Genomic DNA, 15,502 nt, shown 5'->3' on the forward strand with positions numbered 1-15,502 from the left:
TGCCCATCATGACTTAAAAGCCCGTCCGTTGACGGACACAATATTCGGACGCCTATATTTTCGTTTTTTCTCTCCCAGAATAACACAAAGTGCATAAGCGATGACAAATGCAACTATGCAAGGTACCCACAGGACACAGAGGCATGATGATTAATCTATTGTGGAAGGAAGAGAAGCGACACACAAAATGAGGTCTCCCATTTAATAGTATAGATATAATTTAAGTTCAATTTTTATAGAAGTCATCGATGGTGTTTAATTTTGCCAACTTAACCGATCCACTTATTTTTACAACACATATATGGAATGTTTCGTCCCACACATTGTCGTTGTTATGTAAAGTTAAGCAACAGATATATAATAGACACAAAGAAAATTTACTAATCAAAGTTTGAGTTGTAATAACCTTAATAATTTAACATTTCTGTTCATTCAACATGCATCGTGATTAAAAACCGCACGTACAGTATGATGAACAGTGTCGATTCATACGTCAAAGGAAAAAAGAAAATAAAACATCAATTAGAATGTTAAATGCATTATGATTATTTATTTAGATAATTTAAAAGAACAAATTATTCCTTTCTTATTGAAATATATTCTCATCAAAAGTGTATTTGAAAAAGGTATACCAAAGTTCTAACATGAAAGTTATTGAATTGTTATAAAGACGAGTACGCATTCAGTAACACCATATCTATGTACTATGTAAAATTTATACCATTAAATAGGCCAGGGTTTGAAATAAAAGAAAATTCTCAATTTGACTTATCCAAACATTATAAAAAACGGCTAAATTGAAGGTTATTGCTCATTTTTATATGATACCCCAAATATATAAATATTCGGTAAATAGGAGGTGGATGAGTATAATAGGTTCACGTAACGGCTTGAAACCAGATTTCTGAACCTCTGGAACATCTTGAAATAAAGCAGACGAAGAAAGGCGAAGAAAGGCATAACTCTGATATCGAAAACTGTATGTCAATAGTCTAGTTGGTAACGAAATATATGTCGCTGGACACATTGTCTGCTAATTTGTCACGAAGTTATAGAATCATGGACTCAAACCTTGCTAAGTGAATAACTAATTTTCTATTGCATACATTTGTTTTGTATTTGCAGGCCATACATTGTCGGGCTAAATTATATAAGGTATTATATACGATATGTGTAGTTTTAATACAGGTATAGTAAATAATTTTGGTACATGTAATCAATATTTTGACATACCACTGTCCTTCTTTCATGCGATGTTTTTACCCTAATCCGCCAGAGAAAAATTGTATGAATTTGTTCTTGTGCAAAACTATCAAATGTTTAACAAGAACATAGAGGTCACCAAGGTATACGCATACAGATATCTTACATACAGAATTGCATTCAAAGGGATTGAAACCTACAATTGCAACGAATACCCTACAAGACAACCTGCTACATTCCCTATTAATCTTATCCGGAGACATCAAATTCAAAGAAAAGAAGTCTGCAGAGTAGGCCGATTCAAACAGAACAGAGTCACTTAATTTAGCTTCGTCTGCATTCACTAAAGAACTGCTGGAGTCAGTTTCACAAAAAATATTACGACTAAAATTGATCGTAAGTATACTGAATTGTTCATGACTTACGACCAATCTTAGTCGTAAGTTTTGTTTTTTTGTGAAATTGACCCCAGGAACTTATTACTACCAAACATTTTCAAAAAGATTTACTTTTGGGTGCATAAACATTTCGCGTACGATTATGGTCAGCCTCTGAAATATACCAATCAATATACTTGATTTGGTTTTCGAGCACAATTTTGTTATTCAAGTACTAACAAATCGAAAACTAACTCAAGTCCAAATCAAATGATTAAGATTTCTCATACATCGATACACGCATTGAACAAAAGTCGAAGTCTAGATTGTATATTGGTGACTCTTAAATCCTAGTCCACTGGAAAAATAAATGTACCCTGGGATTATTTTACTATGTTCAGTACATGTAGATTTACTGGAAGAAAAGATATCATATGCCCTGTAGATTTCAAACTCAATATTTCAAATGTAAAGAAACTATTATTCTAATGCAACAACGTGTGTAACATTCATTTTGATTGGATAACATCACTTATTTACATAGCATCAATTGACAATTGATGCTATTGGACGTACGCGCAAGCGAAGACGGCATATGACATATTTTCAATACATGTTTTAACGTTGTTTTCTGTCAGTCTTAGAATGGAGATAACAATATTGTATATTATAAAGCTCCGATGGCATCCATTGGGGATTTGATGGTTGCAAATACTCGTTTACTGTCTCCGCTTACGCGTCGCCAGTAAACTTATTTTGCGACCATCAAATCCCCAATGGATGCCATCGGAGCTTAAAATACAATACAGTTATCTCCTAATTTGATTTCTACCTTGTACGTGGAATACCAATTTATCCATTTTAATAATCTTATTCTAACCTGTTATAAAGAACACTGACTATATCAGTGAATGTTAATCCTACCTGTTATATGAAACACAGACTTGAATCCTAGTCCAAAACGTCCGATCTTTACAGGGTCATATTCCTTCACACTGCTGTTAATCATTTGTATGCCCTGCCAGTCCTCTTTTGTAAATTTAGCATTATTATATACGCACAACGCTGGACCCTGTAAGTAAAAATAAACCAGTTGATTGTTGGTTCTTTTTAATTTCTTTTTTTAGGGGGAGGGGGAGGGGGGGGGGGGGGAGATAAAGATTTCTTCGTCAGTCTCGATCATGCTTGATTAGTCCATCTTAAATAGAGATACATAACTGTTCCTTTTTTCCAGATAATCTCATTGAAAAACAGTAACTATTCTATCAATGTTATTTATAACTTTAAATGTCTTCTGTGATTTTTTTTAGTAACTACAATGTATACGTTACCACTAACCTTAGTGAAGATAAAAATTAATATTAAAATTCAGATGGCCTTGAAATTAACCATCTGTAATATCGGATCAAATCCTATCAATATATTCACCTTGAAATATTTTTTGAACTTCTTTTCTTTAGTCCCACCACTCAGTTCACTGTTCACCGGTCTCTCATCGAACAGGATTTTCATCTGAGACGCCTCCGCATCTTCAGCGTTCTGAATTATTTCCTAAAATAAAAGCAAACAAATTTCAACGAGATTGAGATAAAACGAAACTGTTCATTACTTGTCCATGCATATAAGAATATGTCTGGCCGTTGACGCAGTAACCTTTCTCGTTTGAGACCGTAAATTGACCACCACTTTACATTTTTATTATATATGTCTATCATCTTCCTTTTATTATATTGTTGAGATAGGCGATATTTCAAGATTATCAAAGACTGCAATCTCCTCTTCAGAATTAGCAAATGCATGAGTTTTCATATAATGTTGATTTCAAATTTATGTTAGATCAAAAGTTTCATCTGCATTGTATAGCAGGTTTTAGCAGCTAAAACGTTTGAGCTTGTGCAATTTAAGATAGCTCTCTTTTCTGTCAATATTACCAAATATGTTTACCTTGAGAATCTGACCGTCATCTGGGTACTCGTCTAGGATTTTCTTCAGCTGTTTGATGAGCGGTGGTTGAATGATTGCATTGTATTCGGGCCCATCTTCAGCTGAGTCGTCACTATCTTCACTTGACGCCATTCCTGTAAAATAATGAACTTTTTGGGCCCTTTAATTCGAAATAAACTATATTCTATCATATGCTATTCTGTTCTATTTTTAAACGTGTAGACCGCCGCTTTTATTTTCCCTTGTTCTAATCAAACCAAAAAGAGATACTGGATACCACGAATAAATTACTAAATTTAGAATTTTAAGTTTCTAATATAAATTTTTACAGTAAAAGAATGTTTTTAAATTCCTTTTTAAAACCATGCCGGTAACAGAGGTTGACTATTGAATTCAGCCTTAGGATATTAAAGGAAAGTTAGAGGTTGGTCCTGCAATTTGTGGGGTTTGTGTTGCACAGTCTTCAGTTTTCTATTTTGTGTGTGTGTACTATTATTTGTCTATTGGTCTGTTCCCTTTTAAGCCATGGCTTTGTTACTTTATTTTCGACTTATGAGTTTGAGTGTCCGTGATCTCTAGTATCTTTCATCCCTCTTTACAGTGAAATGCAGTGAAGTTTAGCATTTGATAGTTCATTGATAACATTCTGGCGTATCATAAACAAACAACTTGTAACGTCTCATTTCATTGGCCGAAAGATTCAAGTAGTCAGTGTGCACGTGAATTGACACAGGTGACCGACAATGGAATTTACTATGTTACTACGAACGTAAAACAAGGATTTGTTTAGTTTACAAACCTTTGGTCAAAAGAATTAAAATACATCTTTTGTTAACTTCAAATAGTGGGGTCGAAATATTATACTGATATTTTGAGGCTTGTTTAGGGGGGGGGGAGGGTATCAATATCCCATATCCCATTAAGTTTGTATCCCAATATCCCATATCCCTATAATGTTTACCCCTAATATCCCCATAAATATTTTTTACAAATATCCCATATCCCTTAAACTATTTTGGAATATCCCAAAAAATCATTATAAATTCATTCCCAAGCCCATCTCTGACGTCCCTCGGCACCAGCTTGTCTGGCAAAACAGCTGTTGCACATCAGAGCAATCTGTGAAACGTGGAGACCTCTGAAGATCCTCGCCACGTAAAAAATAAGAGGTAATACACTAGAAAATATCCTGTAATCATATAAAGCATCAAAACAAATAAAAACATTGACAACAATAAGGCTTAACTCATCAGATGGATACATCTAACAAAAATCTATGATTATTTCAAGAAAAATATCAATGTATATGAGCATATGATATAAAAAAAGATGTGGTATGATTGCCAATGAGACAACTCTTCACAAGAGACCATGTGATACAGAAATTAACAACTATAGGTCACCGTACGACCTTCAACAATGAGCAAAGCTCATAACACATAGTTAGCTATAAAAAGTCCTGAAATGACAAATGTAGAACAATTCAAAGGAGAAAACTAACGGTCTAATTTATGTATAAAAAAATGAACAAAAAACAAATATGTAACACAGCAACAAACGACAACCACTGAATTAAAGCCTCCTGACTTTGGACAGGCACATACATACAGAATGTGGCGAGGTTAAACATGTTAGCGGGATACCAACCCTCCCCTTAACCTGGGACAGTGGTGTAACAGTACAACATAAGAACGAACTATACAAATCAGTTGAAAAAGGCTTAACTCATCAGATGTATAAAAATAGAAATACATCTAACAAAAAAAGAGACTGGATGTGACGAAGTACTTGTACATCCCATCAACAAAAAGACACTAATTACAGATCTGAGAGTATTCGCAGTTACTGAGAGCTAGTTCAAAACCAATTACAACTAATAAAAAGTAATGCATCTGAGACTAAATTATCAATCATTACACATCCAGCATCCAATGGCACGGTAAACAACATCTCCGTAAAAATGAGGGTGTGCTATCCCGTTTGAAATAAGTTTCTACAGGTAGAACCAAACTTCAAAACCAAATCTAGAATTTAGTAAAGATTTTAAGTGATTTGTGGTAACGAAATCCCTGACTTAATAATTTACAAGTAATACATAGATTTCGTTCATTAAAATCCAAAACGTTACAACAGACACGGGCATAGCGGAGGAGTTGTGATATACAAACACCGTAAGATAGTGCCAAAGTTACATCACCATCCAAAAAGGGAAAATTAACAATAAGGAACGAAGTATGAAAAGCAAAACAAATACTTTTAAAATTATCAGTACATATGAGCATATAAATATCGAAAATAGATCAATACTTTTCGCTTGGGTTTGGATGACTTTTTAATAAAACGACCATAAACCCAATTAAAATCAACAAAGCACTAAAATGACCTTTAATATTAAACTTGTTGGGGCAATTTTATCAAGTGAGATGTAAATATTTCTGTACTTAACTTTTAAATTCCACTTATTTTTTTTTCATGTTAAAAATTCAATATCCTTATAAATGCATCAATATCCCATATCCCATTTACTTGTAGGACAAATATCCCATATCCCTAAAACTAAAATGGCAAATATCCCGTATCCCAATATACCCTATACAAGCCTCTATTTTGTATTAAGTAATATTCTAAGTTCTTTATGCATGCAGCAACTCAATTATCGTGTACCGCATAATGAGAAATATAAGATTAAAATAAAATGCATGTGCCGCTTTTATACAAATGAATATATGAACCACTTTTAATTTCTTTCATACTGACGATAGGTTAATTATAATCCTAACAATGTCGTAGTCACTTATAATAAGTATCTCATAATACTGATCCATTACAATAATTAATGATGGGTTGCACTGACATTCCTCTTTTATTATTTGCATGCTATAAAACATGCACACAGTAGCTAAGCGTACCATAAACGGAGGAAATTGTCCCCCAAAATAGAAACAAAATAACTTTAACCGTATGATTTGTGCACCTGAATGAATTCAGTGAAGGCATGTTGTTGTAATAAATTGAAATGTTACATCGGCGAAGATTATTTCCTTTGCATGTGTTGAACAAAATAATAAATTAATAATTGCGAGAAATGTCGTAGTTTATAAGGAACAATTCTCGTTTGAATTGTTTTACATCAAGTTGTCATTTCGGGGCCTTTTATGGCTGACTTTGCGGTATGGGTTTTGCTCATTATTGAAAGCCGTACGGTGATCTATAGTTGTTAATTTCTGTGTTATTTTGGTCTCTTGTGGAGAGTTGTCTCATTGGCAATCATACATCTTCTTTTATATATGTATTTATAGTATACAAGCTAGGTATTATCCCGCAGTTCTGTCTGTATCTGTATGTATACGTTGAAGATACCAATTCTGGCTTTTACTCAACGAGAGAGAGAGACACCTATTGGCGGTGTTGGAGAGCAGCCTTGAAGCTCTCAACTGTATCTGCGCATACAATACGGTCTTCCAGTTGGTTCCAGTGTAGGATACTCTTGACGAAGAAAGAGTTCTTATATGGATCGGTGTTGCTAGGAATAGTTTCTAGTGCCTTAGAATTGTTCTTCACTGAATTTGTCACTATATTGGCACTTACAAAATTGTCAAATGTTTTGGGTTTGATTTTCCTCTTAGGTTTACTTTTTACAAGAAAATCGTCGGGATTAATAGCTGGGACCAACCTCTCAACCACTTTGTACAGAAATACCAGCCGTTGACTTGTTCTTCTCGTTTGTAGATTGTCTTGTTCTAACTCGGCTAGCATTTTGGTGACTGATCCCTCTTCTCTAGACCTATAGTCGCCTGTAATGAATCTAGCTGCTCTGCGTTGTATTCTTTCTAATTGATTTATATCATGTTGTGTATATGGGTCCCATATTATGGCACCATATTCCATAGTTGATCGTACTAATGATATATATGCGGTCTTTTTGCAATCTTTTGGGCAGAAGCGTAGATTTCTCCTCAGAAAGCCGAGTGTCGAATTGGCTTTCTTGGCTACATTTGAGATGTGCGTGGTCCATTTTAGGTCTTCTGATATTTGTAATCCTAGATATGGGTTGTGTTGGACTTGTTGTAGTACATGTCCGTCTAGGCTGTACATCTTCTGGCTTTTGTTCTTGATGCTAAGTATATAGCACTTCTTTGCATTGAAGCGCATGCCCCAGTTTTTAGCCCATACTTCTAGGTTTTGGAGGTCTCTCTGTAGGAGTGTGTGGTCATGTTGACTATTTATGTTCCTGTACAGGAGGCAGTCATCTGCGAAAAGTCTGACACATGATTGTACTGAATCTGGAAGGTCGTTAATGTGGCAGAGGAAGAGAAGGGGTCCTAGTACTGTACCTTGTGGTACACCGGAGTCAACTGAAGCTTCTTCTGATTCCTCCCCATCTACGACGGCTTTCATTTTCCTTTGGGTTAGGAACATCTCCAACCATTTGTTTAGTGGTCCTCTTATACCGTATTCATTCATTTTGTGCAGTAGTTTGTTGTGTGGCACAGTGTCAAATGCTTTGGAGAAGTCCAGGATAGCTACATCAATTTGTTTTCCTGTGTCAAAGGCTTTCATGAAGTCATGTAGTGTGACTAGCAGTTGGGTTTCACAGGAATAGCCTGATCTGAAGCCATGGTTTAGTGATGTAAGTACTCTGTGCTTCTCTAGATGTTTAAGTATATGTCTACAGATAATATGTTCCAGTAGTTTGCATGGTACAGATGTTAGTGATACTGGTCTGTAGTTTTCTGGTGCATGTTTATCTCCCTTTTTGAAGACACTTGATATATTTGCATTTAGCCAGTCTCTTGGTAATGTACCAGTGTTGATTGATTTCTGGAATATCATTGTAAGTCCAGGTGCTAGCTGTTTTGAGCATTCTTTCAATATACGGTTTGGTATGCCGTCTGGACCTGATGCCTTGGATGTATTCAATTTTTTCAGCAGCTTTTCGACTCCATCTGTATTTATGTCTAAAGGAGGTATTGTGCTTTTTATATGCTTTGATGTTGTTGGCAGAGTTTTGTCTTTATCTCTTGTGAATACTGAACTGAATTGTTTAATCAGTAATTCTGCTTTCCCTTTGCTGTCATTGATTAGGTGTCCATTGCTTTTAAGGGGTGCTATTCCTATGTTGTCCTGTTTTCTTGATTTTACATATTTCCAGAAGGGTTTTGAGTTGTTGTTTTCAAGCCCTTCTAGGATTGTGGTGTTGATGTAGTTGTACTCAGCTTTTCTGATTTGCCTCTTACATTCTTTTTGAAAATGCCTATAGTTGGTCCAGTTGTTGGTTTTCTTTGCCTGTTGATATAGCCTTGTTTTCTTTATAAACATTTTCCTGATTTTGTGGTTGATCCAGGGAAGACTGGTTTTAGATCGGATGAGTTTTGATGGTATATGGTTGTCAAGGTTCGAATAAAGATCTGTCTTGAACTTGTCCCATAATTCCTGTACTGTGGCGCCTGTTTGGTACATTTCAATGATGTTGGTTGAAAGTATGGTCAGGTCTTTGTGTAGATCTTCCCATTTTGCTTTGGAGTATATGTAGCATTTGCGTGGCTTCTTACTCTGATAATGTGGTTTTGTGTCGCAGTCTGTTACAATCATATCGTGGTCAGATATTCCTGGAGTATGTTTTGATAAGTGACGGGTTTGAAGTCAGCACTATGTCCAGTAAGTTATTGCCTCTTGTTGGTGTTTCGTGTATCTGTGTTAGTGAATTTGATATGATAACTTCCATTAGAGCTCTTTGGATTTCCTTGTCTTGTGCATTTTGATTTACGGACATGGTGTTCCAGTTTATGTCTGGGCAGTTGAAATCTCCAGTTAGTATGATGGTTTGATTTTTGTTTGAAATATGGTCTAATGATTTATCTAATTCTTTTATGTGTTCCATGTTCCTGTGTGGCATATAGAATGAGCCTATTGTGAGATCTTTTTTGTCTTTCATTTGTATCTTTACCCATTCTATCTCACATTTTGTTACAAACTCTGGTTTTTCAATTGCAATGATGTCGTTTTGTACAAGGATGAAAACACCGCCTCCCAGTGTTCCTCGGTCATTTCTGTAGGCTGTGTAGTTTTCTGGAAAAACTTCACTAGATTTAATTGCATCTTTAGTTGGGTTTTTTCCAGGATGTTCTCCTTTCAGCCAAGACTCTGTGCCGCAGATGATGTCAGGTTTGATGTAGTTGACTGCGGCTGAAAATTCAGATGTCTTGTCCTTGATGCTTCTACAGTTCAGTGTAAGGACTCTTAGGTTTTGTTTCTTTGGTATATTGAATACGTTGCTGCTGTTTGTTCTGTTTTTGCTTTTATTACTCTTTGATGTGTTATTATTCATTGAATTATTTCCTTTTGGACTGCTGGCTTTTAGTGGACTGAATGCATTTGAAGTAATTGATTCGAATGTGCTGTTGTGGGTTAAAGGATCATAATAGTTTGAAGTGTTCAATTCGTAACTGTGGAAAGTGAAAGTAGAAACGTTGATGCTTTCACATTTACAACATAGCCATTGTACATTAGATCTTTGCAGTAGGTCGTAGTCTGCAGAGCATAGTTCAATACATGTTTTGTGATGCCAGATGTTACAGTCATCACAGCATACTCCTTCGCAATTCCATGTGACTGGGTGTTCACAAAGTCCACATGGGTATATACTTTGTTGTTTCGTTCTTGGTCCAGGGTTTTGCTCTATGTCCCCTGCAAGGAGGAGAATTAGTATTGCCATTGAATAGTTCTTATTTGGCTTAACAGGTAATATCATTGGTTTACGGCCTGCTGATGACCATTTGTTGTTTAATAGATTTGTAAGTAAGTGACGATGGTCCCATGATTTTTCATTGAAGATGGATTGCCCAATGTTATATATCAGAGTCACTGCTATAATCAAAGTAAATACTTTCATCTTGTAGATTTTTCTGTGAGTGTCAAGCTTTTGTAAATGTTGGGTTACTGTTGAGGTCCTCAGTTTAGCTCGGAAAAGCCCGTGCTGACTGAAACAACAACAGCAATTACCAACAGTTAATTTGTGCTTGCTCAGCGATCTTCTTTAACCAAGTTTTTGCCAAAAGGTTGTCTGGGTGGATTCCGTCAGCGTATAGGTTATAGTTGTATTGTGTCCTGGTTGTTGATGTTCTGTGTTATAATTGTCACTTTTTAAGAACACATCCGTAAAAAAACGGACGCCCACCGGACAGAAGGGATCAGAAGGGCAATCATACCACATCTTCTTTTTTAAATATAAATGTACTGTTTTCGATTTTAAATGGATGAACATTTAATTTTTAATTTTATACTGTAAGAATAGAGCTGCATAACATTGTTGAACTATTCGCTAAAGTACATGTAGTATGTATTCGTATTTAACATGAAATACAAAACGAAACATGTATGATAAAATGATAAACAAAATATCAAGAAATTAAGGATAACTAAATGCATGTACAAGAAGAAACTCACCTTTTTATCAAAACATTTTATGAATAAACACTTTTTTTAAAAACGGATTGTTTCTATTTACATGTACATATTTACATAATTACACCTTATGTAAGAATCCGGGGTTTTGATTGGTTAATAGCCAGTGTATTTTTCACCAATTTATTGTTATCAAATGAATATCGTTCATTTTTAACGCCGCCGGGGTATTTGCTAAAAGGATATGCATTTTTTACCCTCTCTGCCGTGGTATTTGCCAAAAAATACTCTATCCGGCTGGACGCTTGTAACGTCACGATCATCAATGCGTTTTAGTACATTAACATTCGGTGTAATTAAACAGATATATCATGTTATTGAGGGGTATTTGCGAAAAAAACCAGTCTGGAGAATGAATTTCCCTCGCCTTACGGCTCGTGAAATTTAACATTCTCTCGACTGGTATTTTTCGCAAATACCCCTCCTTAACATGATATATCTGTTCAATATACAATTTACGTTCGTGTTTCAACCGAGAATAGCAAAACCTCATGAAGTATATCGCTAGAGTTTATTAACTACATTTAATTCCCCTGTGCCATGGTTTGCCATCTCCGGTTTTTTTTAACAAAGCATGGTTGGTTACATGTTAAGAATTTACTCAAGTAAACGGAATCAGAAAAAAAATCACCATCCTATGTCGAGAACCTAAAACTTGTCAAAAAATATGAAAAGTGTTTGTAGAATAGTACGGTTTCATTTTTCAAGTACAACGCTAATTCATCGAGTCCATTGAGTGAAAAAAGGCAGGATGAGCAACATGGAGGGGGGGAGGGGGGAGTCAATGAAAAATATATGTGGATTGAGTTTTTTTTTTTTAATTTTTCATTGAACTTTTGATGTCGTCCCTTGATCCAGAGGACAAATTTGAATTAAATATTTCGATGTGTAAATTGTTAAGATTTTAAAGTTTAAAATTTTACTATCAATTGCAGAAAATTATAAAACCAATGAATTTCACATGCACATTTAAAACAGCTAGAATTGTGATTGCCTAATCAAGAACACACTCATGTACGCAAATATGACGATGGAAGCTTTAAACGACCTTGACCAGCTACGTGAATATTGATCAGTCCATTCAACGTTATAGTACGCGTGTTCTATTTTCGCAGGTGTGAGGTCGAAGGTTTGAATTGACCAATGAAAACGATCATTCCTTAAAGCGTTAATCTAATAAAGTTTGTTTGACTGATTACGTCGCAATACCTTTCGCTTAAGCTTTACCGCATATGAGTATAACTGGGGATCAACTGACACTACGTACGATAATAACGAGAACCTACTATTTAAGTAAGCTTGTCTTCTCAACTGAATGATGTTGTGTTCATATTTTTTTCTTCAAATTTATGCTTATGTTTAGTTTTTATTTAATGAATGACTATTATTTATTTTGAATTTATTGAACCATAAAATTAATTTTTTAACTCTTCACATTAAATAATCCGCGAACCATAAAATTAATTTTTGACTCTTCACATTGAATAATAAATTCAAAATAAATTATTGCCATTCATTATAAATAAATTTCTATCAAAAATAAGGCTCAAGGAACTTTTTATTTTATTTATATTAACAATAACAACGTACGTACACACATGTTGGCGTATGAATACACAACGTCAGAGTGGGCGTGTCGCCATAAAAATTGACAACATTGAAAATAGAACTAATACTGTTAACCAATCAGAAGACAGTAAATACACCAAATGTATTTATAAAGGTATGTCTCTAAACAGGAACATACACGTATTAAAGATAAAGATTATTCGTTTGTGATCTGCAAATTAAATGTATCACATTGGTAATCAGGTTATAGAAAGTTTGACAAGGAAGTAAAGGGGTGTCTGCACTTTGATATCTCTATATTTATGTGTCATACATGTACTTTCAATTTTCACCAATACTGCCCACATTTTTGTATAAAATTAAATGAGATTTTTTTTTTTAACTTGAAGATTGGAGCAACAGCAAATCAAAGTAACCCAGTTGCTTACATAATGTTTATAGTATAAGAATCTATTCTAAAATACTGGAAATTAAAGTTAAGGACAGCAATTTGATTTCTTGGATGAGGTGAGGACAGAAGTATTTTGAAAATAATAAACTATCTTTGTTAGAACTGAAAATGAATAATCTTGCACAAGACTGTATAATGTGTGAAATCAATTTCTAAATGACAAATCATTACGCATGCGTAGAATCAGATGAAATGAATTATTCGTGCTTGTTATAAAGTCTGTATTCTAGACTTTTAGATAGTGCGGGTATAGATAACAAACTAGAGGCTCAAAAGAGCCTGTGTCGCTCACCTTGGTCAACAAAGGACCCAGATGGATTCATGACAAAATTGTGTTTTGGTAATGGTGATGTGTTTTTAGATTTTACTTTACTTAACATTCTTGCTGCTTACAATTATCTCCATCTATAATGAACTTGGCTTAGTAGTTTCAGTGGAAAATGTTTGTGAAAATCTACAAATTTTATGAAAATTGTTAAAAATTGACTATGAAGGGCAATAACTCCTTACGGGGTCAATTAACCATTTTGGTCGTGTTGACTTATTTTTAGGTCTTACTTTGCTGAACATTATTGCTGTTTACAGTTTATCTCAATCTATTATAGTATTCAAGGTAATAACCAAAAACAGCAAAATTTCCTTAAAATTACCAATTCAGGGGCAGCAACCTAACAACAGGTTGTCCGATTCATCTGAAAATTTCAGGGCTGATAGATCTTGACCTGATAAACAATTAAACCCCAATCAGATTTGCTCTAAATGCTTTGGTTTTTGAGTTTAAGCCAAAAACTGCATTTTACCCCTATGTTCTATTTTTAGCCATGGTGCCATCTTTGTTGGTTGGCCGAGTTACGGGACACATTTTTTAAACTAAATATCCCAATGATTATTATGGCCAAGTTTGGTTAAATTTGGCCCAGTAGTTTCAGAGGAGAAGATTTTTCTAAAAGATTACTAAGATTTACGAAAAAGGGTTAAAAGTTGACTATAAAGGGCAATAACTCCTAAAGTGGTCAACTGACCATTTTGGTCATGTTGACTTATTTGTAGATCTTACTTTGCTGAACATTACTGCTGTTTACAGTTTATCTCTATCTATAATAATATTCAAGATGATAACCATATAACGGCAAAATTTCCTTAAAATTGCCAATTCAGGGGCAGCAACCCAACAACCGTTTGTCCGATTCGTCTGAAAATTTCAGGGCAGATAGATCTTGACTTAATAAACAATTTAACCCCGTTAGATTTGCTCTAAATGCTTCGGTTTCAGAGTTATAAGCCAAAAACTGCATTTGACCCCTATGTTCTATTTTTAGCCATGGCGGCCATCTTGGTTGGTTGGCCGGGTAACCGAACACATTTTTTAAACTAGATACCCAAATGATGATTGTGACCAAGTTTGGTTAAATTTGGCCCAGTAGTTTCAGAGGAGAAGATTTTTGTAAAAGTTAACGACGACGGACGACGCCGGACGACGACGGACGCCGGACGCCAAGTGATGAGAAAAGCTCACTTGGCCCTTCGGGCCAGGTGAGCTAAAAAGGGCAAAAAGGGGCGGGGACACCCGGCATTCCTATGATAATAGTTATACTTGTAAAAGGTCTATCTAGTATTTTTCAATATGTAGCTCTATAGCGGAGCTGGACCCATGTTCCCTCTCCCCCAATAAATCAGGCTCTATAAAGTTTAGGTTATTAACAAATATTACAACTGAACTAATTTACAATTGATCGTATATATAGTGATTCACTAAGTAAATTAATGTACCAATAGGAACACGTCTACAGGTAGAAAAAAATAAAACATGTACGATGTATAATACTATCATATTAAGATCTATTAATATAAACATACCAATACTTTATCAAAGAGGATGTCAGTATGTAAAATATATATCCACCTCAGTTAACATTGCCAATGTTGTATGAATGTGCACAGCTTTGATACGGTTTAGTAACTGTCAGTCAGTAAAGTGGCGTGTCACCACCACGACTAACCCGTTCCGCAGTTAATTTTCTAGAAAAATATTTTCCGAAAATATAAAGTGAAAGTAGATCTATTTCAATTAAAATTTCGTCCATGCTAATCAGTTTAGTTTAACGTACGATCTGAATGTACTTCAAACAACTGAAAAAAAATTAGATTAATAATAATTCTTTATTCCGTAAGCAAATATACAGCTCATAGGATTAAATATATACACAAATTTAATACAGTTTACATATTAAAATATCACCTTTTTAAGTTAGACAATTAGTTCATCTTTATATTTATTCATAGCATATCAAAACATGTTAATTTTGATTGAACAACAATTAAATGATTTATTACGATCATAATTATACGTTTAGTTACAATCTCTTATTGACAAATTAAACATTCTATTCGAAGAAAATATCCGAAAATACAGATAAATGTAAAAAAAAATATACAATGGTTTATACTAAAATATAAAGTTGCCTCTTTAGATAAAAATGGCAATCAAAAAAGA

The 15,502-nt window shown here is 34.6% G+C and overlaps 1 protein-coding gene across 2 annotated transcripts in view; it reads right to left on the minus strand.

Annotated features, from left to right (window-relative positions):
• The window catches only part of LOC143071429 (sacsin-like), a 33,506-nt gene extending 18,403 nt beyond the window's left edge, over positions 1–15,103 (minus strand). The window contains exons 1-4 of one of the 2 annotated variants that reach the window (XM_076245694.1): positions 14,866–15,102; positions 3,525–3,658; positions 3,009–3,131; positions 2,505–2,652 (exon numbers count right to left, since the gene is read on the minus strand). In XM_076245694.1, coding sequence (XP_076101809.1) covers positions 2,505–2,652; positions 3,009–3,131; positions 3,525–3,656 — 403 coding nt within the window. In that variant the 5' untranslated portion in view covers positions 3,657–3,658; positions 14,866–15,102. Of the gene's footprint in view, positions 1–2,504; positions 2,653–3,008; positions 3,132–3,524; positions 3,659–14,865 lie in introns of both variants that reach the window. The other variant, XM_076245696.1, reaches the window with a different exon arrangement.
• Positions 15,104–15,502: the final 399 nt, after the last annotated feature.

This window comes from Mytilus galloprovincialis, chromosome 4 (genome assembly GCF_965363235.1).
Source record: "Mytilus galloprovincialis chromosome 4, xbMytGall1.hap1.1, whole genome shotgun sequence".
Lineage (NCBI taxonomy): Eukaryota > Metazoa > Mollusca > Bivalvia > Mytilida > Mytilidae > Mytilus > Mytilus galloprovincialis.